General features: G+C 42.4%; 1 protein-coding gene across 1 annotated transcript in view; it reads left to right on the top strand.

Annotated features, from left to right (window-relative positions):
• CUBN (cubilin) overlaps positions 1 to 27,158 on the top strand; it is a 265,343-nt gene that overhangs the window by 96,386 nt on the left and 141,799 nt on the right. The window contains exons 29-31 of the mRNA XM_060162639.1: positions 14,936 to 15,117; positions 19,784 to 19,958; positions 21,380 to 21,549. Coding sequence (XP_060018622.1) covers positions 14,936 to 15,117; positions 19,784 to 19,958; positions 21,380 to 21,549 — 527 coding nt within the window. The remainder of the gene's footprint in view (positions 1 to 14,935; positions 15,118 to 19,783; positions 19,959 to 21,379; positions 21,550 to 27,158) is intronic.

The raw sequence follows: 27,158 nt of genomic DNA, 5'->3' as shown, positions 1-27,158 counted from the left end.
TACGGAGCTAAAAGGAGGATAGAAGGTAAGGCAGGACAAGTTGTCGAAGACCAGTTGATGGGAGCCATCGCGAGAACTTGGCTTTTATTTCCCGTGTCTGTCCCGAGCCCTGCTCCTCACCATGCAAACATTCACGGGAACCTGGAGGCGCTCGCCAGGAAAGTGATTTATTTTATTTTTTATTTTTATTTTTATTTTTTTTTGCGGTACGCGGGCCTCTCACTGCTGTGGCCTCTCCCGTTGCGGAGCACAGGCTCCGGACGCGCAGGCTCAGCGGCCATGGCTCACGGGCCCAGCCGCTCCGCGGCACGTGGGATCTTCCCGGACCGGGGCACGAACCCGCGTCCCCTGCATAGGCAGGCGGACTCTCAACCACTGTGCCACCAGGGAAGCCCCAGGAAAGTGGCTTTTGAATTGTGGTCAGCAGAGACTCTGCGGCAGGCTCATGAGGCCAGGGTGTGAATCACGCAGTCTGGTCCTCAATCAGGCAGAGACCTTTCTCTCTCCTAGTGTCACTTCCTGCTGGGCAGTGATAGAAGGTCACAGAGAAAGAAGTGGTAAAACACCTCTCCCACTCTGCCTGTAAGGTAACTTCAGCTGCGATCAAGAATGTGCCCTTTGTTCAGTAAATCTGTAAGCAGGCTCTTGGTAAAGACAGATGGGGGAAAACAGACTCCTGTGATTGTTTTATGATGTTGTGTGATATGAGATAAAGAAATCTTGTTCAGTGTGGGTCAGAATTTCAGTAAAAGAGAAGCTTTTAAGAAACATTAGTTCTGTCTAATTTAAAAGTTACTTCCCTAACTGCTAATTAGGCTTTCTCTCACATGTATACATGCTCTATCCCGTCCTATTTATTCTGGCCACTTCAGCCTATTTGATATTTTGGACTTTCACCTTTGTGTTACTCTCAGAGAACGTTTAAGCCTGGAGACTGAAAGCGAGTACAGTCTTTGTGGAGAACCAAAGCACAGATTGCTGTATTATGATACTGTGTCTGATTTTTATGTATGGCGAGTTCTCACTTAACATCTTTATTGGAAAAAAGTTCTTAATGGATGATGCTAATGTAAAAAAAAAAAATCTGTTTATAAATTTGTAAAAGTGGGATGATCACGTACTAAGAAAATCCTGCAGTTCTTTTCGCCTTGGTTTCACAATTTTTCCAGCAAGGTCCTAGTAACCAGAGGCAGCATTAAACCTAGGCAGACATTTCACTATGAGCGGAAAAGCTAAATTCTGACATTATTTGCCTCCTTGACGACAAAGGAAAATACACACACACAGAGTTGACCTTCATGTAATGTTGGCTCTGAGTCTCGTATCCAGTGGCAACCTTTTAGGAGTCTGGCATCCCAATTCCCACGTCACTACCGTTTGCAGAGGTTGAGCTCTATTTCCATTGCTACTCTTTCAAACAGTTGTGAAAAGAAAAAAGTAACCCTCAAACAACCATGACCTTCCCAAATCATATATTGCACAATTTGTAATAGTCCTTGAGACTTGGGCCAAAAAGAAGGGCTTTCTCGAACCTTCTGTTTGTGTTCTGGTTCCTTAGCAACAACACCCCTGATAGATATTGCACATACTTTCCAGGGGATTCCACACTTTTCTGTACAAAGTGCAAAAAGAAACCACGTATTTTTTTCCACAGTTTCAAATTTAGCCCCAAATGACTAAACCAACACAGAATAAACACGATGTTCAGTGTAGAACATAATTTTTGTCCCCAGAGATTTCTCTTTTTGAGCGTTTACTTAAATAATGCCGTACTTATCTCTGACATTATGTATCCGAGGACTTGTTTTTTTGGATATGCCGCTGGATATTCAGAGAAACTAAAGCCAGCCTTCCGTGGCCTTGACTCACAAAACCAAGAATGAATCTCTGGTATAAGATAGTAATTACATTCTAGTAATTTAATCTAACCTAATTTAACCTAATTCTGTGTTCTCTGTATAAGTGATGACATTGATATACCTTATCCCTGATTTTTTTCTCCTTCTAGTTATACTTTCAGACTACTCATAGGCTAAATAATACAGATTTATCAATACTACCTAAATGCAATTTTACATTTATTTTAAGACGTTAATGGTGATAAAAATAAAACCACGTGACCATGTTAAGAGCGAACGAAAATATGATTTAAATGCTTGGTGCACTGACTTAATTGACACCTCATTTATTACTACTGGACCAAGTAATTATTTAAAATGTTGATATTATAATTTTGGAAAAGTTGGTGTTATCTTTCTGCCATGTGCTGGGCCTTTGGCCAGCATTTTAAAAATACGATCTCTTGTCTTCTCCTAATAATACTCTGAAATCAGCATCGTCGTCCACATATTATGGGTAAGAAAACTGAGGGAGGAGTCAGAGAAGTCAAGTAACTTCCCCAAACTCAAAGAGGGAATGAGGACACACAACCAAGTGTGTGGTGTCGAACTCCCAAGTGTTTACACAGCTGCACTCTGCCTACAAGCAAATGATTTTTCCCCACAATTTTTCATTGCAAAAAAGATGAGATGATATTGCAACGCAGAGAAGGTCAGAGCTTATAGCAGGTAATTTTGCAGCTAAATTCCCACTGAGGATAATGGCTGTTTTTGAAAGAACGTGTGCTGTCTTTCCCAAGTAAATAATGTTCCAGTTCCAAGGTCTCCCCGCTGAATTGCACAGCTCCTTCATCCATAGCAATGATGAGGGTGAAGCGCAGTACTTAGCCAACAACTAGTTCAAAATAGCTGAGTTTGCTTGTCTGTCCTTCAACACAGTATCTGCTTTATTCCTCATTCGTAAAGTGTTCTTTCTCTGGAGTGGCTACATATGGTTGCTGTAATCATACAGTTTGAGCTGGGATAGACCACAGAGATCATCTAATCTGTTACCATGGCTTAGTTATGCAAAAGAGCTTACAAGAGAACTGCTATTAAAGCGAAGGATAGCTACCCCATAATAGATTGGTTGGACGAGGGTGGAGCGCTTGAGGGTTTGGTTAATTCAGGACCCCAGTCAGAGGGGACGTGGGCTGACTGGACGCCCGAGGCATGTGTCCTGTGAGGGACCAGCACCCTTCCTATCGTCATCACAGAACATCGTCTCATGGCTCAGGCTCGGACAGAGCTTGGAGGGTCAGAGGACACCACGACCGTTGGCATGGTGCTGCCTACACTTGTCCATTGGTCCATCAGGGGCAACCTTTCTGTGGAAGAAAGGCTGGGGGTTGGGGGGGGTGAGAGGAGGAATGGGGGTGGGTGAGGGTGGGTGACGCAGAGCCCTGTGGGGAGGCGGTGAGCTTCTCTCCCTGCAAACACACTGTGTACCAAAATAATTAAATGGAAAGAGGGACTTCCCTGGCAGTCCAGTGGTTAGAACTCGGCCCTTTTACTGCCAAAGGCCCGGGTTCAATCCCTGGTCGGGGAACTAAGATCCTACAAGCTGTGCAGCATGCCCAAAAAAATAAATGAAATAAATAGAAACAAAGCCGGATTTGAATGAATACTTAGTATGAGTGTTGAACTTGGAAATCACATAAAGAGAACATGTTTCCTCTGTCTTTGCCTGTTTGGGGGATTTCATGAAGTAGCTCTTGGTAGTCTTATGCATGACTACTTACTTTAGGGGAAATTAGTCCAGCTGCCTTGGTCTCATTTCATTTCCTTGGAAGATGTTTTTATATATTTTGTTCAGAAACCTTCAATAATTACAAAAATGTATAAGAGAGAGAGAATGATTGATTGATTTCTCCTGAATTGTAAGCAAAGAATTTCTACTGGGAAACCATTTTTCAACTTGGTTGGAATGAGTAGATTAGATGAAAAAGGATATAGTTAATCAAAATGAAAAGATGCCAAGATCAACTATACTTGTTTGGGTCAAAAGGAAAGATTTTTAAACTTTCATATAAAGGAAATTAAAATTTATATTATGTAAAGAGTCCTAAAATATGGGTACATTGGGTTCATGTCTTTTTAATGGTATACTAAGGTGAAACACTTCAATATTCAGATTCAGAACATCTCAGAGAGTCTGATGGCTATGAAAATATTAATTTTGAATATTAATGTGACATCTTACATGGTAATTTAAAAGTCATTTTATAACTGTGGTTGGCATTGATTTTTGAGCTCCTTGCATCCTTATATCTATTTTCCAAGTCATTAACTGCATGTTATGACCTTATTCTTTCACTCTTTTTTTTTTTTTTTGTCCCTACCACTGAAAGATAGCTCTACTCCGTATCCATTACTGTATGGAATACATTTAGACAAAATGATTATCACAAAGTCTGGGTCTGGGATGAAATCCCTATGGAAGATGAAACTTTCTGAACCCTCACCCTAAACCCTTGAGTTGGCTTCTCCTAATGTGATACCGAGCTTAAGTTTGTCTCTAGCTTTCTCAACAATAGACTTTGTGCTGAGTCTGAACGTTTATGTCCCCTCAAAATTCATGTGTTGAAACCTAACCCCTAAAGTGATAGTATTAGGAATGGGGCATCTGGGAGGTGATCAGGTCATGAGTGTAAAGCCCTCATGGTTGGGATTAGTGCCCTTATAAAGGGAGCCCCAGAGGGACCCCTCGCCGCTTCTGCCATGTGAGGTCTATAACCCAGGAGAGGACCCTCAGCCCCACTTCCTAGGCCTACTGTAACAAAATACCACAACTGGGCAGCTTAAAACTACAGAAATTTATTTTTTCACAGTTCTGGAGTCTCAAAGTCGAAAATCAAGGTATCAGCAGAGCCATCCCTTCGAAGGCTCTAGAGAAGAATCCTTCCTCGCCACTTCCAGCTCCTGTTGGTTGCTGGCCATCCTTGGCTTTCCTTGGTTTGTCCATGTGTAACTTCAGTCTCTTTCTCAGTCTTCATATGGCCCCTCTTCCTTTTGTGTGTCTGTGCCCAAACCTCTCACTTCTTAGAAGGGCATCAATTATATTGAATTTCGGCCCCCTCTAATCCAGTGTGACCTCATCTTAACTTCATAACATCTGCAAAGACCCTATTTCCAAATAAGGTCATGTTCACAGGTTCCAGGCGGGCATGATTTCTGGGGGACACTATTCAAGCCAATACAGGAGGTTCTGCAGCTTTGACAACTTTCCCCTCTCCTGGAGTTACCTGCTTTGTCTTCTTTCTTTTTCCTCTGGAGAATTTCCCATTCCTTGGCCTTTACATTACCTGGTTTTCGTCTCTGATTTAATCTCCTGATTGCTCCAGCTGGTGCCCTCTCTGTCCTCACAGAATCAGTCTAGCCCGCAAAATCCCCCAGAATATGAATCTGCAAATCCTTAAGATCAGGTGAATTTGGGCGCCCCACTCATGGCTTTGTCTTCAGAGAGGGTGTTGACCTGACTTTAGTCTCCTCTCTTGGGAGGGATACCTATCACTTGCCTTTCTCCTATACCTCGGGACTGTGCCACGCACTTTTAGACTGTTGGGGGATTAACTGGTAAAACCAAACCAGGAATTGCTGACCTTTTGTGGTTCTTATACGTGCCATGGTCACCATAAGACAACTTTGTCCGTTTTAAGGAGCTCGTATCTGTCTCCACCTCCATTCCAACCTAACCTGAAAGTTTCTGTTCAAAATTGCTTTAATTACATTATTTGCATGTCTCATAGGTAAATCAGGCAATCCGACCCCTGGGCATATATTCAGAGAAAAACATTATTTGAAAAGATACACGCACCCCTATGTTCATAGCAACACTATTTACAATAGCCAAGGCATGGAAGCAACCTAAATGTCCACCAACAGATGAACGGATAAAGAAGATGTAGTACATATATGCAATGGAATATTACTCAGCCATAAAAAAGAATGAAATAATGCCATTTTCAGCCACATGGATGGACCTAGAGATGATCACACTAAGTGAAGTAGGCCAGACAAAGACAAATACCATATGATATTGCTTATATGTGGAATCTAAAAAAAATGATACAAATGAACTTATATACAAAACAGAAATAGACCCACAGACATAGAAAGCAAACTTATGGTTACCAAAGGGGAAAGGGGGGGGATAAATCAGGAGTTTGGGATTAACATAGACACACCACTATATATAAAATAGATAACCGACAAGGACCTACTGTATAGCACAGGGAACTCTACTCGATACTTAGTAATGACCTATAAGGGAAAAGAATCTGAAGAAAAAAATGTATATGTAACTGAATCACTTTGCTGCACACCTGAAACTAATACAACATGGTAAATCAACTATATTCCATTTAAAAAAAAAAAGTGAGGCCTGTGTACCGCAGGAAATAGTTGAACCTTGTTTTGGGTCGGGCTTTCCCAAATTCTGAGCTCCTAGTTACCGTTTCTCATTATAGCACCCCATGCCTGACTCCTATGAAAAGAGTCCTTACTGGTAACTCCTCCTCGGGACCCTGCCCCCTTCGCCTGCTGCCCTTTTGCATGTCAGAGGGGAATTGGACAGACCAGTGAGTCTCCTCTCAAGGTCCTGCAGAAGAGAAGGTTTTTATTTTTACATTATAGAAAAACTATTAAAATATACATCATTCATTTTGATGAGGCATCGTCATTTATTATTTAAAATTTATTCTTTTACTATACTTTGGCTTTTCAGCTTCTTTTTCACATTTACCCTGATCTCTCAGACATTTCCCTCCAAAATTAGAGGATAAGGCTGTGAGGATGTCCTGTTTGGGTCCGTTCTCTGTTCCTTTTCCTCCAGCCTCAGGGGGCTTTGGCCCAGAGTCACTTCCAAGCGGGCAGGCCCTCCCAGTGCTGTTGGTTTATGGAACATAGTTTCAGGAAAATGCCAAGTGTCAAGAGGTTTGAGCAATTGTAATTGCAAGAAACACAGAATGTGCTTTTAAAACTTTGGGCTTCTAATTCCATCTAGCCGTTTCATTGCTAATTTGCTTTTATTAAAACCAAAAAACAAAACAAAAAATCAACAGCCACCCTAAACCTTGAGGATAGAACATACGTAGACTATGCTTTTTGTTGTTGTTGTTCTGGAATTTTATAACTCGTTGCTTGTTTTAGATCAAACAAAAAGAAACCCAGAAAAAGTGTTAGCAAAGCTCTTTTTTTAATTTAATTTAATTTTATTTATTTTTTTTAATTAATTTTATTTATTTGCTTATATATGGAAAAGATTTAAGTTATCTTCACAAGTAAGCAGGTTTAGTAACAACTTTTTTTTTTTTAACATCTTTATTGGGGTATAATTACTTTACAATGGTGTGTTAGTTTCTGCTTTATAACAAAGTGAATCAGTTATACATATACATGTTCCCATATCTCTTCCCTCTTGCGTCTCCCTCCCTCCCACCCTCCCTATCCCACCCCTCCAGGCGGTCACAAAGCACCAAGCAACAACTTTTAACTCTTTCTCGTTATGAGTTCCCTAGATCAATGTGCTTCCTGCTGATAACGTAAGTGCTTCCTTTCAGTTGATGGCTGCGAGTTTGGAGGAAGGTAGAATCAAACAGATTATCAGTCACCAGCACTAAAAGTTTTATGAAGATTAACTAATTAAAACTGAAAAACATATGATTCTCTTCAGGACATTATTTTATTCCCGTTCAGCTGATATCTGATGATGTTAGCATATTAGATTTGTCAGATTTGTCTCAAATTAAATGGAAAAGCATTTTGCTTTATTTTTTTCTGGTTGCTATGGTGACTTTTTTCCTCAGTAGATGGACAGCACGGTAATGAGGGCGGTGTTCAACACTGCTGTTCCAGGGCCTTAGGGCTGAAACGCCCAACGAGGCACAGCGGAGAGAAGGCAGAACTGCGAGTAGGGGCTTGGGGGCAGGAGGGGCTGGCGGGGGGGAGGTTGGCCCCAGATCCGCCGTTCACTGTATGAGTTACAAGTCCAGCAGCCTTCTTGAGCCTCACTCTGCTCATCTCTAAAATGGGCCTGATATGATCACTCTTGCCTACCTCGTAGAGTTGTTATGAATTTCAAATAAGATTAACGTGCTCATTAGAAGCACATTGAACAACTTTGCACTGCCATACAGATATGAACTATCTTTATTGTAGCTTCGTGAACAATTGATTTCTTATGTCTTATCGGGTGGTCATGATGGCTCTTTAGCTGGTGTGGTAATTCCTCTTCCAGCTCCAGGTCTTTCTCTCGTGTTATCCCAGATCTGGATAAACTCCTGTTGAGTTGTAATACACAGTATATATGGAGTGATTGTCATATGCAAGACACTTAGCTAAAAACCTTACTTTGGACTTTTCATTTAATCTATATCACAACCCTATGAGGTTGAGTACTAACACTGTTACAGATGAAGACATTGGGGATTAGAAAGGTTAAATTAGTTATCCAAAGAGTAGCATAGCCAGGGCTGGAATGTTTTGTCTTATGCCATGGCCTATGCTTTACTTGGTATATTATTATATTTCCAAAAGTTTTGCAACTCTGAAATCATGTCTCCTCCATGAAAATCTTTTCTTACCAGTTGGTGCAAAGAGCCCCTATCTCTATTTCTTCTGAATATGTATCCCTCAGAGCTCTTTATTCATCACTCCGTGCTACTCCTTGGTTAGTATTTTCATCATTTAATTATTTTCTCCATGTAGACTTCTGAAGTGCCTTCCCAAATCATTGTCTCTGTTTAGGTGACTGAAGCCCAGTTACAGAAAACTTCTCTGTTTTCCTACATTTGATTATTCATTCAACCAGACAGGTAACGTGATGATGACGAGGATCTTGGGAGTCTACCCATCACCTCCTGTGTCATTTCCCATTGGCTCTTGGTCGATACAACTTCTTTCATCTCCAGCCTTGTCTGTCCTCCCTTTTCTACCCTTCTTGTGACCCCCTGGTCACTCATCCAAGGTCACAGACAAGACTGACAATGACATGATTTTTTTTAAACTTATTGCATAGCCTGCTAAACTGTGTTTTCTCCACAGTTTCATTTGTTTTAATATTTGCAGGTGTGTCTATACCATTATTTCTACTCTAAATAAAATGTCAGCACCTGAGATTTTCTGGAAGCCTTGTTGTTTCCATCTCCAAAGTAGCTGGTTGGATTTAGAAAGAGATTTTCTTCTGTGACTCACCCAGGAGAAAGTGTATTTTAACAAGAGACCATCAAGTCCTGAATCTCACACCAAGGGAGACAGTGCAGCAAACAAACAGTTTTTCTCTTTCCTGGCCCCAAGTAAGCTTAAATTTACTAGGAAATTAAAATTAGGATGTTTGTTTATGTGGAAAGGTTTTTAGTATTAGACATCAGAAACACTGGGGACCGCTCCATAGGTAAAGCAGCTTTTACCAAATAAGTAGACTTTTGAATTCCACAAAATAAATTTATTTATTTATACATTTATAATAAATTTGTTTATAAATTTATTTATTTTTGGCTGCACTGAGTCTTCGTTGCTGCGTGCGGGCTTTCTCTAGTTGCAGCAAGTGGGGGCTACTCTTTGTTGTGGTGCGCGGGCTTCTCACTGAGGTTGCGGAGCACGGGCTCTAGGCGCGCCGGCTTCAGTAGTTGTGGCACACGGGGTCAGTAATTGTGGCTCGCGGGCTCTAGAGCGCAGGCTCAATAGCTGTGGCGCACAGGAGCTTAGTTACTCCACGGCATGTGGGATCTTCCCGGACCAGGGCTCAAACCCTTGTCCCCTGCATTGGCACGTGGATTCTTAACCACTGCGCCACCAGGGAAGTCCCTGAATTCCACACTGTTTATTAAAAACAAAGCAAAACCAAAACTTGTTTCTACCACACAAGGTGCAGAAATAGTAAATCAGAGAAAATGAACAGCTTTGCTATTCAATGTAAACAAGATATTGTTGATGAGGCAGAATTAAATTATTTTGCTTTTGATTCATTTCAGCGTTTGGAACATGTTTTCTCTCCTCTAGAATTAAACACAATAGGAGTTTTTGGACTGTCTTGCTATTTCCTTTAACTGGCAGTGGGACAGTATGTGTTGATATAGGTTCCAAGTCACATTTCCTGTGTTGTAACCAGTCTCTTTTTCACAGCTAATTAAGTGGAAAATGATGTATAAATACAATTCAAAAGATTCACATTGTATACTCTTTAAAAATATCTACTATTTACTGTGAATTATAGTTTTTGTTTTTCATTTATAATTTTAAAAACTCAACTGTTGGTGTGAATTTATTATTTTTCATTTTTATCTATAATTATCCAATTCCAAATTCATATTCTAATGTTTCACTGTTAACCTAAAGATAGCTTGAATTGGGCTTCCCTGGTGGCGCAGTGGTTGGGAGTCCGCCTGCCGATGTAGGGGACACGGGTTCACGCCCCAGTCCGGGAGGATCCCACATGCCGCGGAGCGGCTGGGCCCATGAGCCATGGCTGCTGGGCCTGCGCGTCCAGAGCCTGTGCTCCGCAATGGGAGAGGCCACAGCAGTGAGAGGCCCGCGTACCGCAAAAAAAAAAAAAAAAGATAGTTTGAATTTATGAAGCAAATTATCAAATAAATCATTACATATTTCATTTTTTTTGGTTAATAGAAATGTTCTCAATTTTGTTATGAATATGTTGTCCCTTGTCCCTTAAGGAGAGCATAGAAAAAATAGACATTCATTTTTTCAGTTTTTGGGTTTTTTTAAACATCTTTATTGGAGTATAATTGCTTTACAATGGTGTGTTAGTTTCTGCTTTATAACAAAGTGAATCTGCTACACGTATACATATATCCCCATATCTCCTCCCTCTTGCGTCTCCCTCCTATCCTCCCTCTCCCACCCCTCTAGGTGGTCACAAAGCACCGAGCTGATCTCCCTGTGCTATGCGGCTGCTTCCCACTAGCTCTCTATTTTACATTTAGTAGTGTATATATGTCCATGCCACTCTCTCACTTCGTTCCAGCTTACACTTCCCCCCATTTTTTCAGTTTTTTAAAGATATATTTTGACATAAATTTTTGTTTTGCTTGATACCAAGTACACATTTATTAAAGAATTTCCAAATCCAGGAAAAAGAAATGATACCCAGGAGAGTGAAGCATAACTGCCTAAATGCTGATAAAAGTCTCTCATCTGTGGAATGAAATTAGTATCGAAAGAGAATTATGCCAACGCTGTACTATTGAAACTAGCAAATTCTAAAATATCTTTTGGCAACTCGACATAATGATTTATTTATTTTTATTTATAACTTACCATCAATTAGCACGTGAAAGATAAAATAGAATTCACTATTTTTTTTCAAATCAAAACTTATTAAAATTACTCTTTGCAAACTGAAGGAAAAGCAAAAAGAATTTAACGATTTGCAGGAGGGCATGTGGTAATAGCACTTTTTTTATGTCTACAGATGGATTTTTTTTTTCCCCAGGGACATTAAATATACCTGGCTTCTCTAGCACTGCCTGTACTATGGCATATGCTCAGTAAATATTGATTGAATGGATGGATGGATGAATGGGAATTGGAAAGTTATTTTATGTCGTTCAAAATTTAGAAATAGAGGGAGTTAAATTTCTACCATAATTATCAGAATTAACTTTATATTTCAGTACGTTATAGTTTTTACCATAAAATACCACTGAATTAATTTGTTCTATTTTGCGTTTGATGTGAACTGTTAAATCAAAGTTGTTACCTTTTGGTAAATTAAACTTCAGAGATAGTGAGATTATGAAGGAGAAAAAGAAAGCTGCAAAGAGTCTTCAAGCTCCAGCAGTTTCTTTGTCTCCTTCTCACAAGCACACAGTATTTTTTCCCAGTATGGTATCACTTTTAATAATATTGGAATTTCTCTTTAGGAGACGCACACATAAGTGCTATTCATGAGGAAAGAGCATGGCATACCTAAAAATAAAATTGTGCTTTGTTTTTTTATAAACCTTGTTTATGTTTATTTTAAACCTTAGGGAAAAGTACTCTATGGGTCTCCAGAGCTGTAAGTGGGTAAATAAAAAAGTACTGTAATTTTTCAAAGCGTCATTGACTGCCAAGAATCTGATATTATCATTCCAGCTTACAGCAACTCAGTTAAGGGTATTAGTATCCTGCTATTTGCAAAGGAATTTACAAGGAAACCTAAAACAATTGGAAAAGACAATGGAAAAATAGTATACAGACTTTTAGATGAATCGACTATGATTTTAAAAAAAGAATTAGATTATCTGATGAGCTGAATCTAAATAAAAATGCAGGTGAGGTATCCAAGCTTCCATTTCCTTGTTCTCTTTTATATTATGTGACCACAAAGTTATTTTCTGCCGAAGGTTTTTTTTTCATTGGCTTGCTTATTTGATACAACTGATACTAAGAACCATAGGAGCTGAAAATGTAGGTTGAAAAAAATGGGGGTAACAGACTGGCTTTGCTTACCTATCATGTATTTTAGTAAGAGATGCTTTCCATGGGCCACTGTGTCGCACAGCTCCAGGGAGCATCGTCTGATGGAATACACTGTGACTGGTGCCCCCTGGGGTTGTGCAGTGGTGCTGAGCACATATACAATCTGTGCTGATTTTGGCTTCAGGAATGTTTTCCATGGATGGTTGTAGTAGGAAAAATATTTTTGAATCTTCACGCACTTATGTTTTTTTAAACATTCACCACAGGCTACAAACAATGTCAACACGTCTAATTTTAAATAGCTTTTTCGCAGGACTTTAACCAGAAATAAGAGTAGAAACTTGATAGGAAAGATGCTGTCCTGTGCAACAAATTTAAAGTCTGAAAACACAGAGGTTTTTCAAATGGAAGCAGGAAACTGGCCATTCAAGAAGATGGTAGCGTGTTGAGCTGGAATCCGATTTCTTTACACAATCAGGATTCTTCTTGGAATTCTCAGCTCTTTTCAGTTAAGTGGAGATTCTGTATGAAAACTCTTTCTTTTGAACTTTTGTAACACTTTCTTCTAATTCCCTGTACAGACAAATAAATTTGCAAAGGTGGATAGTAGACATGACCTCAGCTTTAGTGTCTTAATGTGAAAATGCACATACATTCACAATGGAGTGAGGAGGCATTGTCGTTTTTAAACATGAGAAGCCTTGACTTGACGCTCAGTAAGGGAAGGTGCTTGGAAGAATTTACCAACTGGTAAGAATATTCTGGAAAATAGAAAAGGGAGATATGTTAACAGAGCAAACAATTTTTTTTTTTTTTGCGGTACGCGGGCATCTCACTGTTGTGGCCTCTCCCGTTGCAGAGTACAGGCGCCGGACGCGCAGGCTCAGTAGCCATGGCTCACGGGCCCAGCCGCTCCGCGGCATGTGGGATCCTCCCGGACCGGGGCACGAGCCCGTGTCCCCTGCATCGGCAGGTGGACTCTCAACCACTGCGCCACCAGGGAAGCCCCCAAACAATTTATTTTAATCACCAAAAATTGCTTTTGGAAAACAAAAGAAAAAAATTTAGAATTTTTAGGAAAAAAATGTATCGTTTTTTCTAATTTTATCTTTATTTTTTTCTAATTTTGTCTTTAAAATTTGAGCCTTCCTCAAGTTTTACTTCTTCCATAAATTTTTCTCTCCCTTTCCATTCTGAAATCTCTGAATTCTTACCAACTATGTGAGTCTGTGGAGTGTAGTAGTTAAGAACCCCACATTGCCGGATTGCACGGATCGGTTGATAGTGGGAGATTCTGCGCATGGGTGGCTCCACCCCTCACGACTTAGGTACCTTGGACAAACCACTTGACCTATGTTTGCATTGATTTGCTCATTTGAGAAATGCAGATAATAATGATCCGTGTGGTTGTTATGAGCGTTAAAATAGGAACTATCTGTAAAGTGCATCTATGCGCTCAGTAGGCAGTGGCAGTGTTTTACTGTATACCACGTGTTGTAGCATTTGATTATTTGTTATAATGACTTGCCTTAATTACTTTCTAAGGCATGATGTATACATTCATAAAACACATGCTAGAGTCTTTTTCCATGCTTGGGTTTGATACGTCAGTTTTTTGTTTGTTTGGTTGGTTTTTAGATGTACGTTTCCCAGGGCCAGGACCTGTATCATTTTTGTTGTTGTTTTTATTTATCATTCACTTTATTTTTATTTATTTATTTATTTATTTATTTATTTATTTTTTTGTGGTACGCGGGCCTCTCACTGTTGCGGCCTCTCCCGTTGCGGAGCACAGGCTCCGGATGCGCAGGCTCAGGGCCATGGCTCACGGGCCCAGCCGCTCCGCGGCATGTGGGATCTTCCCGGAGCAGGGCACAAACCCGTGTCCCCTGCATCGGCAGGCGGACTCTCAACCACTGCGCCACCAGGGAAGCCCTCCTCCATGTCTTTTTGTGACTTGATAGTCCATTTGTTGTTAGTGTTGAATAATATCCCATGTCTGGATGGACCACAGTTTATTTATCTAATTCAGCTCCTGAAGGACATCTTGGTTGCTTCCAAGTTCTAGCAGTTAAGAATAAGGCTGCTATAAACATCTCTGTGAAGGTTTTTTGTAGACATATCATATATATATATTTTTAAATTTTCTACAGTCTCTCATACAAAGGTAAGGATTTTTAGCACATAGAATTCCACATCTGAGGTCTGAAAGGACTTAGAAATAACGCATTAGATACAAGGAAACTGAAGACCAAGCGACCTGGTGTCGACTGCGCGTGCAGTCTATTGTACTTCCTGCCAGGAAATTCTTACCTATATGTAACGAAGAAGATCTAAAAATTAGGTTGACGTCTTGAAAATATTACCAAAGGTTTGATGTGGTGAGCATAAGAGCTGAGAATTATCGCCCCGAATGATATAATCAATTTTTTTTAAAGAGTGAATTTAATAAGCTGTAGCCATGGTTTTTTCTCATTGTTTTATAACTGATCATTATAACTTTATTATGACTTTATAATTTCTCTCCTAAGCTAGGCATTGTGCATTTTGAGTTATGTTTTGCGTAGCTGGCTTTTTGACTTTTTCCCAGCGGCCGATGCCCTCTTGGAACTGACTGAGCCTTGCTCTTTTCACAGGTTGTGGTGGAGAGTTGTCTGGGGACACGGGCTCCTTCAGTAGCCCCGGCTACCCTAACAGATACCCTGCCAACAAGGAGTGCATCTGGTACATTCACACCGCCCCTGGGAGCAGCGTTCAGCTCACCATCCATGACTTTGATGTGGAGTATCACGCAAGCTGCACCTTCGACGTCCTGGAGGTAGGAAATTAGATGGTTTTCCGCACGTTATAGGATTTGGGGGCTAGAACTGGAAATCACTCTGCAGAAAACGCTGAATTCTTTCCAGGGGCCAGCAGTGTTCTATTCTTAGACGTTTCGATGAGTATCAGCCCTTGGTGAATGATGCTTGCAGACAAATGGGGTTAATATCTCAGTTTGGCTTTCCCTAAAAGCAGTGCCCGAATGGCTGGGTGTAATTAGAAGGTGGTACCAGGCGGCAGAAGGGAGGGAACCATGGGGGGAGGCTGAGGAGAGAGAACCAAGGAAGGGAGCCCCTGTGGGCGACGTGGGCTTAATCCTGCTGCAACCCCCGAGGTCCTATGAGGTCTGCTGCTCAGAGCCATCCCTCTAAGGACACAAGGCATTGGTCCCCCAACTCCCATCCCCACTGATGGAACCTGGTATCATCAGTGCCCCACACTTCCAGCCTGAGAGAGCTCCCTTGGGAAAGGCAGTGGGCGGCAGAGTGTAAAGAAGACGTGGATACTCGGGGTAGGACAGGGCAGGGAGTTGAGGAAGGGGCTGCAACTTTTCCAACGCTGCTGCAATGGCTTTATCTTGGGTAATTAAATGGCCCTTGAGAATCGGTTATAATCAGCTGTTTGTTGCAGGAATCTAGTCATTAGATGATTTCCAAGTACACATGAAATTCCTATTGCCTCAGCGACAGGGACTGCCTCATGACAAGGTTCTGTATCTAGTAGAACTTAAAGTCCACGAAGGCTGGGTATTTGTGTGATTTTGTTCTGTTTTGTTTTGTTTCACTGCTATACCCCCAGAGCCATAGAGCACTTGGCAAATAGTAAACACTTGATATATATTTGTGGGATAAATGAAAGTGTCACATCTCCAGTTGTTGTGCAGTGATAATGTACGTTTATGGTGATTTGCGAAGGGATTTCAACATCCATTTTCCCGTTTGAATGTTAACGGATCCTGTGGGGTAAGAGGGGGATTTTACCGCTCCCCACTTCACTGTTGTCAGAACGGAGGCTCAAAAAGATTGCTGGGTTTTTCCACAACCATAAGGATAGTGAGTGGAAAAGCCGAGAACTGAATCCATCCCCGCCGCACACGCCACATCAGCCAGTGTAGAAGGACAGATGTGGGCAGCGTGCAAGATACTGAAAGGAGCGCCTTGTTGACAGGCCTGTATAGGAAACTTTAAAACTAAAAGCCTTATTTAATTACAAACCAAGTTGTCTCCTTGAAAAGAAATGGGGTTCTCAAATCATGTCCTCACTGAGTAGACGCAGCGTCACTAGGAGTCACATTGAGCAGCTCGAGTCTGCAAAGAAGGACGATGCTGCAGTAAGTGGGACTGGAGACAGAGCCGTTGAGTCCTTGGGTTCAACCCAAACCCTGTCTTCACGTAAGTCCGGCTGCCCAGGCGTGACTCCAGCTCAGAAGAGGACCAGTTTCTTCCGAGGAGAGAATAAGGTGGCTCCCGAAATTCACGAAACTCACGCGCAGCTCAGTCTGTGAAGCAGTAATGTCGCTCACGTGGGGAATGTCGAGATGCTCCCTCCCGCGGGCGAGATTCCTCCGTCGCAGGAAAACCCTTAACCCGTACAGAGGGCTGGCAGCAGAGTGTTCCACGGTAACGTGACACGTTCGTCACCCTTCATTTTCATATTGCAAAGCTCGTGTGATCGTTGCCTACTTGGCAACATGTAAATAGGGTTCATTGTGCTTTGGTTTTGTCCCACCCATTACGTGAGAGAGCAAAGAGCAGGCCTGTTCCCTGTGAGCAGCCCTGGGGACAGAGAGGCAGCACAAGGCCTCTGGGCAGCAGCGTTCAGACAGGGTCCTGCACAGAAAGGACCGTGAGAAGAGGCTGCGGTCTGCTTGGGGCTTATCTGTGTCAGGACAAGGTGGGCTCCCGTGTCCCATCCAACCAGGGTTCGAGGGAATATATTGAAGCCCTTAAATATTTGGGCAAGTTTTTTTCTTAAGGCTGAAGTGAGTTAACCCCCTGACTTTTTCCCTCCAAACCTTGTTGGACGTCTCTGCAAATACTCAAGAAGGTGCTGTCATCAATTTGGGTTAATGACAATAAAATGATTTTTTTCCATCCCTATCACATGGATGCCGATAACATGTTAACAACAGGTTTCACAATATTTTACCCCAGGTGGGTGTGTGGCCTGGAAACATCGCTGACTTTCTCCACCCATCTGTCCCCGTCCTGTTTGTTCATCAGCCCGTCCTACTCTGAGCCCAGTAGGGCCTCACTGTCTCCAGGTATCCGGTTTACCTGAGTTTCACCTGATCTAACCAAGAGCCCATCTATTTTTCTCTCAAAAAGCAGGTGTCCGGAGGGTGGCCAGCTGCATCAGGCAACAGCCGTTTGGTTACTCATAACCCTGGAATGCTGACTTGATTGTAACAGTAAATGGAGCTAACAGAGCAGAAAGAACTGTTCAAAACAGATTAAAACCATAGGCTTTGAAATGTTCTATATCCTGAGCATTGGCTAAAAACACATTTTTTAATCTCTGATCATCAGACCAATTCTTTTCCCCACAAAGTTGAGTCATATGCTGTAATCCAACGAAGCACACCCTGAAATTCTTTCCATCTTTTTCCTCTTTTGAAGAGTCATGTGCTAACTATTGGTTTTAATTTGTGGAAGCGGAAAGTACCATTCTATTGTTTGAGTGAGAGAAACGCTGGCTGATTTCACTTCAGTCCTTGAGAAAGGAGCCTGAACAGCACAGAGCAGAAAAGGGAAGCCAGTCCTCGACGCAGGAGACCCAGACGGTTGCCTGGTGCGGGCAGTCAGCCTCCCCTGGTCTCTCCCCCGCTGTCTTTGTGGAGGGAAAGCAAAGAACGTCAAAAGCGGCAGTGTTTACTCTTCTGGAGGCTCTAGGCCCGCCGACTCATACCCACTTTGTTTGCGATCTCAAGGGGACCCTGAGCAGGGAGACCAGAATATTTTGCTGACGTGCAAGTTTTCTTTGTTAGAACTAAACGCTTGCGCTCAGCGTTCTGTCCAAATATGTGCTGCTCGCGGGGTGGGCGACTGGGGCCCCAGGCTGTGGGTTTCAGGCTCTGAGCTCCACCCCAGGCCCGGGGGCAGGGGAATCTCAAGGGTGCTAAACCAGAAGCAGCCTGGTTTGTGCCATTTGCATATGTGTACCTGGGAAGGGCCACACAGGGCTCTTCCTCCAGTCCTGCCTCTGATGGGACTTGGGGGCCTCACACAAACAGAGCTCTTCCAGGTGAAAATCAGCTCGAAGCGGTTGGCTCGCTTCATTCCTTTGCAATTACAGCCCTTGCGCTCGGCCCTCCCGGAACAGTGGTTTCATTCATTTCGGCCTTTCCCGCATGGCTGGGGGAATTAATCAGACAAAGAAATCATTATGGATTCAGATCACACACTCCTCACCGAAAGTAGGCTGCTTGTTCTTGCTCTCCCTCCCCGGAGGACACTTGAGTGAGGTCCACATCAGTCATCAGTCGGCAGCCGCCCTGAGGGGGCGTGGGGGGGCAGGGGCTCGGGGCCTCAGGCTGGGGAGATGCTCGGGTGGGAGAGGGCGCAGGTCAGGGTGGGGAGGGCACCACTCGCACCCACTGGGCCACCTTTCCCGGGTCCGGTTCCAGCCGGGAGTGGGGAAGGGCACAGATGCCAGTGTGCCTGAGAACTGTCACCAAACTGGTCGTTCTTGCACTAACGCAAGTGTGGCGAGATTGACGGTCGGGGGTCTACACCTTCTGTGGGATTCTTATCTTCCCCCAACACCCCCGCACACGGGTTATCCAAGGGGCCCTTGAGAAACCTGTGTGTGAGGCATCCTGGAGGCCCCCGTGGGCTGGGCCAGACCTCCTGCAAGATGCTGGATGTGAGATCCAGGGGACAGTTGCCACGAGGAATGTGTCGCCGGGGTATCGCATCCAGCCAGATAGCTGCAAATTGCAGCAGCCTAGGAGATCTCGGGACAAGTGAGATGGGCCTAGCGGGGCAGAGTCCAGGGGGATTCCTGAGCAGAAGGTGAACGCTCTCCGTCTTGCTCCTGTGAGCGTCTGTGCCAGGAGAAGGTACAGAGGGGGCTGTAGGACTCCCTCCCTGAGATGCCGCAGAACACACTGATAGAGGCTACATTTTCACTCCCTCTGAAGGGGCAGAAAAATCATGTTAAATGCCTAATCTTGTAAAGCATTCGGGTTGCAAAGTGGAAAATCCTAAAAATGTAGCAGTGATCAGTAGCCTTCGGTGAACCAACAAAATAGCTTTATGCTAAGGCTATTCCTGTGCGCCCAGAAGAGTCAGAAAATCAGACCTGATACTGGATTATCTGCCACAGGCCTCTGCCAAAGAAAGCAGGGGATCCTATGTGGACTTGGAAGAGGGGAAGGGGAGATCGGGGAGAGTCTGGGGTAATCTACTCAGTTCAGCTCTGCAGCTCTGGCTGAGGGGACAAGCAGGCATTTTGTGGGCGGTTGAACTTGTGTGTTACGAGGGCAGAGGGAGTGCCTTGGAAAATCCAGCTCAAGTTTACAGTGTGCCCCCACATGGGGAGGCTGAGATTTCAATCTCTGCTGATGATAGGATCCAAACGCTGGTGCTAAAGGGGAATCAGCGGAAGGCTTGTAATTGCTTAAATCTCTCTCTCAAGTTCTTTTTTTCTCCGTCCCATCATAGATCTATGGAGGCCCTGATTTCCACTCTCCCAGGATAGCCCAGCTGTGTGTGCAAAGATCGTCTGAGAATCCCATGCAGGTCTCCAGCACTGGAAGTGAGCTGGCAATCCGATTCAAGACTGACTGGTCCATAAATGGGAGAGGCTTCAACATCTCATGGAGAGCGGTCCCTGGAGGTGGGTGAACCTAGGAGCTGTCTCAAAATCCTTAAGCTGAGCCCTCGTTAAACTTCATGAAGTGTTTAGAGAGCCATGTGACGGCTACATCCTCCGTCACAGCTCTGTGACTTCTCTAATGGCACATATGCTTCCCTGAGAAAGAGAGTTTAACTTGCAAAGAGTCACCTCGTATGTGAAAACCAGCCCATGCAAGTGTGCACATCCATGCTGAAAGCAGAAGCAGGGTGGTTGGTCAGACTCGCTTTCTGTCCAAGGGACTTCTGCCTGTTCACCAGCCTCAATTTGGGCATCAACAAAGCGCTAAATTACTTTATGCCACACATGTGGATGCTTGGCAAATACCCAAACTGCAAATGTTAAATTTGTGAATTTCAAGGAATTATTACCTTTTGTTATATACTGACTTTCTGCCCAAGATCTTTGGCTGTCTAAATAAATTACCTGTTGCAGAGTTTTAAAAATAAAGTATTAATGCACAAAATCTTTCAGCAGATGTTAATCTATACAGCTACTAATAATAGCAATGTTTATTGAACGCTTACTGTGTGTCAGGCATTTTTCTAACTAGTCTACAAAGACTCTCTCATTTAATCCTCACAACCACCCTCTGAGGGAAGGTTATTTCTTGTCCTTATCTTACTGATGAAGAAATGGAAGCTTAGAGTAGTTAGTGGCCTGTCCAAAGTCACACAGCTAAAAAATGCCAAAGTGAAGACATGACTCCAGGCTGCCTTACGGCCCCACTTCTGTAGGCCAAAGGTGATATAGTAAGTATACTAGAGCTTTCCTAAAGTTAATGGTGCATGAATTTAATGAAAATTATATTTACATGGTGTTTAGATTACCTAAAAATGATTCTCAATTATCAGAAAATAATACTGAATTTTCCCATTATTAGTTTATATTATCATAAACCCAAGAAATGATGAATCATAGAGTTAGACATTGATAGATATTTGATTACATCATAGGAATTAAAAAAACGGAATGACTGTACAATGTCCAGAATATTAAATTTTAAAAGACAGATGTTAAATAATTTATAGAAGCGTACACTACTGAATTATCAAAATTCTTAGAAGGAGATGTGTTATTCCTACAGTATGTTTTATTTTTAGAGAACAATGAAGAGGCATTTCATGGCTTTGTGAAAATATGATTTTATTTGCATTACTTTTCAGTATTTTTAAAATAACCTTTGACATCAGTATTTGAAGCCTTTTCCTAGGCATACTTCTTCATTTTGTTGGGATGCCTGAATTAATGGCGAAAATTCGGTTCTTCAGGATGTTTAGCACAGACTACATAAAAATGGTGGTCAAACAATGTAGCATATCGTTCTGTGCTCCCGGGTAACGGTGTAAAGTTTTGTGCATCAGGGATTCCTCTCATTATTGAATTGGGTCTCCCATCTGCAGGTTGTGGTGGCATTTTCCAAGCTCCCAGTGGAGAGATTCATTCTCCAAATTACCCCAGTCCTTATAGGAGCAACACTGAGTGTACATGGGTCATTCAGGTGGAAAAACATCACCGTGTTCTCTTGAACTTCACTGACTTTGACCTTGAACCTCAGGACTCTTGTATTATGGTAAGTGACACAAATCTCAAGCATTGTCTCCAGTCAAACCTGGGTCAAAACACTGCCATAAGAGCATGTTTAGTGGATGTATTAGTCATGAATGTTTTCTGTGTCAAATCATGGGAAACTCAACTATTAGCAACTTAAAATATAAGGACATTTATTTTTTACCTAAATATAAACCAGGAGGTTTGTTTAGCAACTCAGTCTCTGCTCTACCATTCTTAGTGAATTGGCTTTTCATTTTGTGGTTGTTACCTCATGGTCCAAAAATGGCTGCAGCAGTTCGGAACATCCTAAGTTCAGATCTGAAGAAGACGGGAAGGAATAGTGTTAGTTGTTTCTATTTTGTATTTTTTTAAAATCAAGAATGCAAAATTTTTACAGAAGCCCCCTTACAGATCATTGGCCAGAAGTGGTTGCAAAAGAGATTAGGAAAGTTTAGTGGATTATGATCATGGATTTATCATAACCACTTTAAATCAATTATTATTAACTCGCTGGGGGTTCTCACAGCGTTCTACTTTTCTTGAGATCAGGATATCTTGATCTGCTACTTGAACAAATCAGTGTCTGATAGAACAGACTAGATGGGGAGACAAGGGGTGGAGGAAAAGGGATATGACTGTTAGTTGGTTCAATGACAAAAAGTTTCCATCACTACCAACAGCTTTAATACATTTTCACCTGAAACTAATGCTATATGTTTAATGTAAGAGTGAATGAGGTTGTATTGCAAAATTTTCTTTTTTGTCTTTAATTTTTTTGGTTACCTGACTTTTTTTTTAGCACAAGGTTTTCCATCTTTCATTTGTATTTAGAGATATTTCATTCAAATATAAACCAGATCCTCTTGGCTAATGGATCTTTCTCTTTTAGTTTCCTGACCGTTTCTTATACAAATTCCAACTGGCTAGCTTTCAAACTTAACCCAGGAAAATTCAAAAGTTGTTTCATAATTTTCAAAGTAGTCCAGGCTAACAGTATGATTTCAAGTATTGTTTTACAAGATTAAATCATTAATCTACTTAAAAGTTCAGTTGATTTATGGTTCTGTATTAACCTTTTAACATGAATCTTCGGAGTCTAAATTGGCAGAGCAATATGTCCTACACCAAACCTAAGTTGTGGGGCATCCACTTTCCATGACGGTAACTCTGCTGACAGAGATGATTTTAAAACTTCGGATGATATTTTACAACACTTTCCTAAATGCAACAAGGAACTCACAAGGTAGTGTGAAATTTCTGAGTTAATATCCAAGAGAGATGTGAGCTTGGTACTTGGAATTGCTTTTGCCCGTGGGGCATTTGCCGATCCAGAAGGAGTTAGTGGCGCTTCTCAGAGCCTTTCAGGGCAAAGAGGAGCAAAGTTTGAGTCCAGGACCTGAGTAGGGTGTGGGTCCTGGTAAACTCTCCTGAATCCTAGGTAAAGTGAAAGTAGCAGCTTTCAGGAAGACCGCATCCAAGCGTCGATTCATCTGAGTGGCCTCCCTAAATCTCCAGCCATGGAATAATGAGGGGAACCTTGCCTTGCTAATGCATCTAGGCCTTGGACATCTGGCCAAAGCAATTTAAACTCTTCTTCAAAGGGAGATGAAATCATCCCAGACCTCACTTCTACCAATAATTTTCATATGCAACAGCAAGCACACTATGAAAGATATTTATATATAGGAGGAGAAGTGCAACATAAATGAGTTATAGCATGAGTAACAGACAATGGAAATAAACACTGATAGGCACAGGTTAGTAAACAACTATGGTTACTAAGCTTATGGAGATAAAAGTCAAAATTAAAACTTTCAGCAAGGACTGCAAATCATAAAAAGTGACATTGCAAATATATATATTTTTAAAGCTGAAAAATTTAAAGTGGATAAACACAGAAGCTGAAATTAATATCTCAGTGGAAGGGTTTGGGGTGTTTTGCTTGTTTGTTTTTTGTATATTAGGCAAATTAGACAGAGATGAGAGAACAAATGAATTGGAAGATATCAGAAGAATCTATCCAGAAAAAAACAAAAAAAAACAAAGCAAAAGAAGGGAGATTAAGACAAATATAGGACACATATAAAAGATGTAACATACATGTATAAATGGAGCAGGAACAATATTCGAAGAGCTGATGACTAAGACTTTTCCCAAACTGATGAGAGACATCAATTTACAAACACAAGAATCCCAAGGGACCCTGTATACAGCCAAGCAAGGTAAATAGAAAGACATACTTATCTGAAAAAACTTAAAGATTTTAATCTTTATCTAAAAGATAAAGAAAAAAATGTTACAGTCATCCAGGAGAGTAGGTGAGCGGGTGAACAAATTATCTTCTAGGAAGTGGCAGGCTGAGTGCTGACTTTTCAACAGTGAAAACTGGAAGGAGAAAAGACAGGAGTTGGTATCTTAAATTTGAAGGAAGAAAATAACTATCAGTCAGGAACTCTGTACTCTCCTAAAATAACCTTTAAACACGAAGGTGAAATAAAGCATTGAAGCAGTAGAGGTAACTTCAAGAGGAGGTCGAATGGGCCAGAGACAGCTTGTCTGCCTTACAGTTTTGCCTCTGGTGGGCAATTCTCCATCACTTTCTCCCAGTCTGTATGGTTCCAGGTATAGTTTCTTCTCTTTGGTAAAGTCCCTAATCCATAAGATTCAACATGCAAAGGTGTGTGAACCAAACAAAGCCTAGGTCAAAGCCACACCCAGCATGGCTGCATTATTTCCCTCCTGTGGTCATGAGTAGGATTTTCCACCTGCATGAGATATAAATACACAGACTGGGTTTTCTAGTAACCAGTGCCATATCTCAGCACACAGCTGGGCTTGACTTCACAAACCGTAGCCAGAGGAAACAGACAGGAGGAAGTAAAACCTCAAATATAATCTGGTCATTAGGCATGGAGATAAGAAAATAAACCCACATACAGGTGCCGGGAGGAGCCCAGTCTGGCAGATATGGTAAAATACAAAATGTAATCGTCCAAACAAGTTGCCAGGATCAGGGGATCCTGTGTGAGGTAGTTGGGGTAACCCCGCCTGCGGGGAGATGCGAGTATCAGAAGCAGGTGCTGCTAGGCCCTTGAGCAACACATGGATTCAAAAAGCGAACTGCACCAGCAGTGTGGGTCGCCACAGTGCCGTGGTTAAGAAATCCAGCTCTGTGGTCGGGTGGCCCTGGGGCCGAGCCTGAATTCTGCCATTTTCTGGTTGAGTCGCCTGGGAGAAAGCGAATCTTTCAGCTTTGGTTTCCTTAATTGTGAAATGGGGACAGTAAGAGTATCTGTGTCAGATTTGTTGTTGGGTTACTGGAGGTCATGTCGGTGACGTGCTTGTCACATAGGAAGCCCCCCATTCGTGCCAGCCCCTAGTCACAATGACACTGACGGTGAGCGTCCCCAGAGAGGCCTGTTCCGGGGGCAGTGGTGGAGGAGGTGCTGTGGAATACGAGGACGAACAACCAACTTAGGGTGCTGGGCCTCCGGGTCTTCAGTAAAAGAAGACCCTGTTTATGAACCTTTCTGCTAGCACAGCGCCAAGCATTTCGTGGACCCAGGACTCAATAAACTGCAATAATGATCACGAGGAAACAGGAGTGATTCATTTGGGCCTGGAAGCCAGAGCAGGTTTCACACCAAAGATGACATTTACGTGGCAGAATTTCACTAGTAGACATGTGGCACAGAAGCCACGGGAGGAAGCTCTGGGGAGAGAACAGGGTAGATTGTGTACAGAAGCGCGAGCGTGCACAGACATTTGGGCTGTAGCTCTGTGCTGGGGAGCGTGTGGAGACCCAGGGTCTATAGAAAACATCTGAACTGGACAAACTCTTGTGCTCTGTGAAGAATTTGAAATTATCCTATAGCCAGTTGGGGAGTTGATGAACGTTTTCTGTAATGTACTCAAAACTGTGTTTTATGATAATAACAGCAGCCCTGTGAGGCTAGGTTCGTCAGAGAAAGAGAAGGATGGTATAAAGGCTGATTGGAGAGCTATGGAAAAACCCTGGGCAGTGGCCTTCGGAGTGGAGAGAAAGGATGTACCGGCAAGCACATGTTGGTGTAGCCACCGATACCTAGAGGCTAATTACACCGTGGAGGGTCAGGGGGAGGGGTGATAGAGATGCAGGGGTTAAGATTATTTGCTTGAAGAATGGGTAAATAATAATGTCATTGACTAAGAGAGTACTAAAGGGATAGACTACTCAGATTGATTTGGAAACTTGAGTTTGAAGGTCTACACTGCGTCCCTTATAGAGTTCAACAAACGGGTTCAGTGCTCAGGATGGGGTCTGAGCTGGACAAATCCACTTGAGGATAATTTCTGTATACTTGGATGGTTGTTAAAACCACAGAAGTAGATGGAATCCTATATATGAGTATTTTGTAAAGAGAAAAGGGCCAAGTAAACTCTTGGCCCTAAATCACCATTTAGGGGGAAGATGGAGAAACAAAGGACAAGGAGACTGCAGGGTACTCAAGGAGATGGGTGGAGAAGCAGAAGAGAATGGTAGCATAGAAACCAACAGAGAAGTCAGTTTTAAGAGTGGGTGGGCAAAGGTGTCAAATCCAGCAGATGAAGCTGAAATGAAGCCACCAGATTCAGTCTTTGATGACCTCGTAAGAAGCAGGACCGGTGTGGGTAGTACCGGAAGACTCCAGATCACGATGGGTTAGGACATACAGGAGCTTCTCAGCTTTTCCCCAGAATTATGAAAGTGAATGGTATAGAGGGATAAAGGGCCATAACCTGTGATAAGTCAGGATCGAAGGAAAGTTGTTATTACTATTTGTTTTAGTGGTGAAGAAGCTTAAGCATGCCAGGAGAGCAGGGTGCTGGTGACAGAAGAGCAGCTGAGTGTAAGAGATCAATGGAGTAAATGATGAAGCCATGTTATCAGGGCAGAGACCTGAGGAAGGGCCAGATTGGTTTTATAAATTTCATATTTTCAGAATGAGAAATTTGAACCCATGGCCAACCATAAGTTTCCTTTTCTGATTTGCGAATGTCTTTATATTGAAAGTTGCATAAGTCATATACAAGCTAAGTCATTTTTGTTTGTACAGTTTGTAACTCACCTTTACTAAAAGATAAATAAATGCGAAAAAGGACTATTCGCATAAGTTGGGGTGGAGATCTGCTGTGTACGGTTGCCAAGTGGACCCAGTTATGGGGATGGAGGTCTGCAGAGGTTTAGAAACAGGCAGGCAATGCACTGGCGAGGCTGGGAGCTTGGCTCCAATTTAGAGTTCGCTGTCCAGGGGTTCATGAAGGCAGGCGTTGAGGCACCAGCCATCTATCTTTATAGCTGGATGGACACTGGATGCGAAATGCCCCCGAAAATCTAGTATCTTACATAAGATCTCTGCAGTTTAAGTTCATACAAAGCCAGTCATTCATTTTGGAGACATTCAAGTTGATTTCTTGGTCCTGCTACTTAGACAGAGTCAGTAGCAAAGAGAAAAACATTCAGCTGCCAATGCTGCTGCCAGATAATGTTTGTGTTCATGGGATTTTTAATAGAGCTCAAGTGTATTATTCAATACCAAGGTAAATTGTGCTTGGATAGGACCAGCCATCAGGGTTTTAAACCTCCTCTATCAGTTTAGATTGCAGAGT

Source organism: Lagenorhynchus albirostris, chromosome 1 (genome assembly GCF_949774975.1).
Source record: "Lagenorhynchus albirostris chromosome 1, mLagAlb1.1, whole genome shotgun sequence".
Taxonomy (NCBI): domain Eukaryota; kingdom Metazoa; phylum Chordata; class Mammalia; order Artiodactyla; family Delphinidae; genus Lagenorhynchus; species Lagenorhynchus albirostris.
This window is presented reverse-complemented; position numbering and strand designations above follow the sequence as displayed.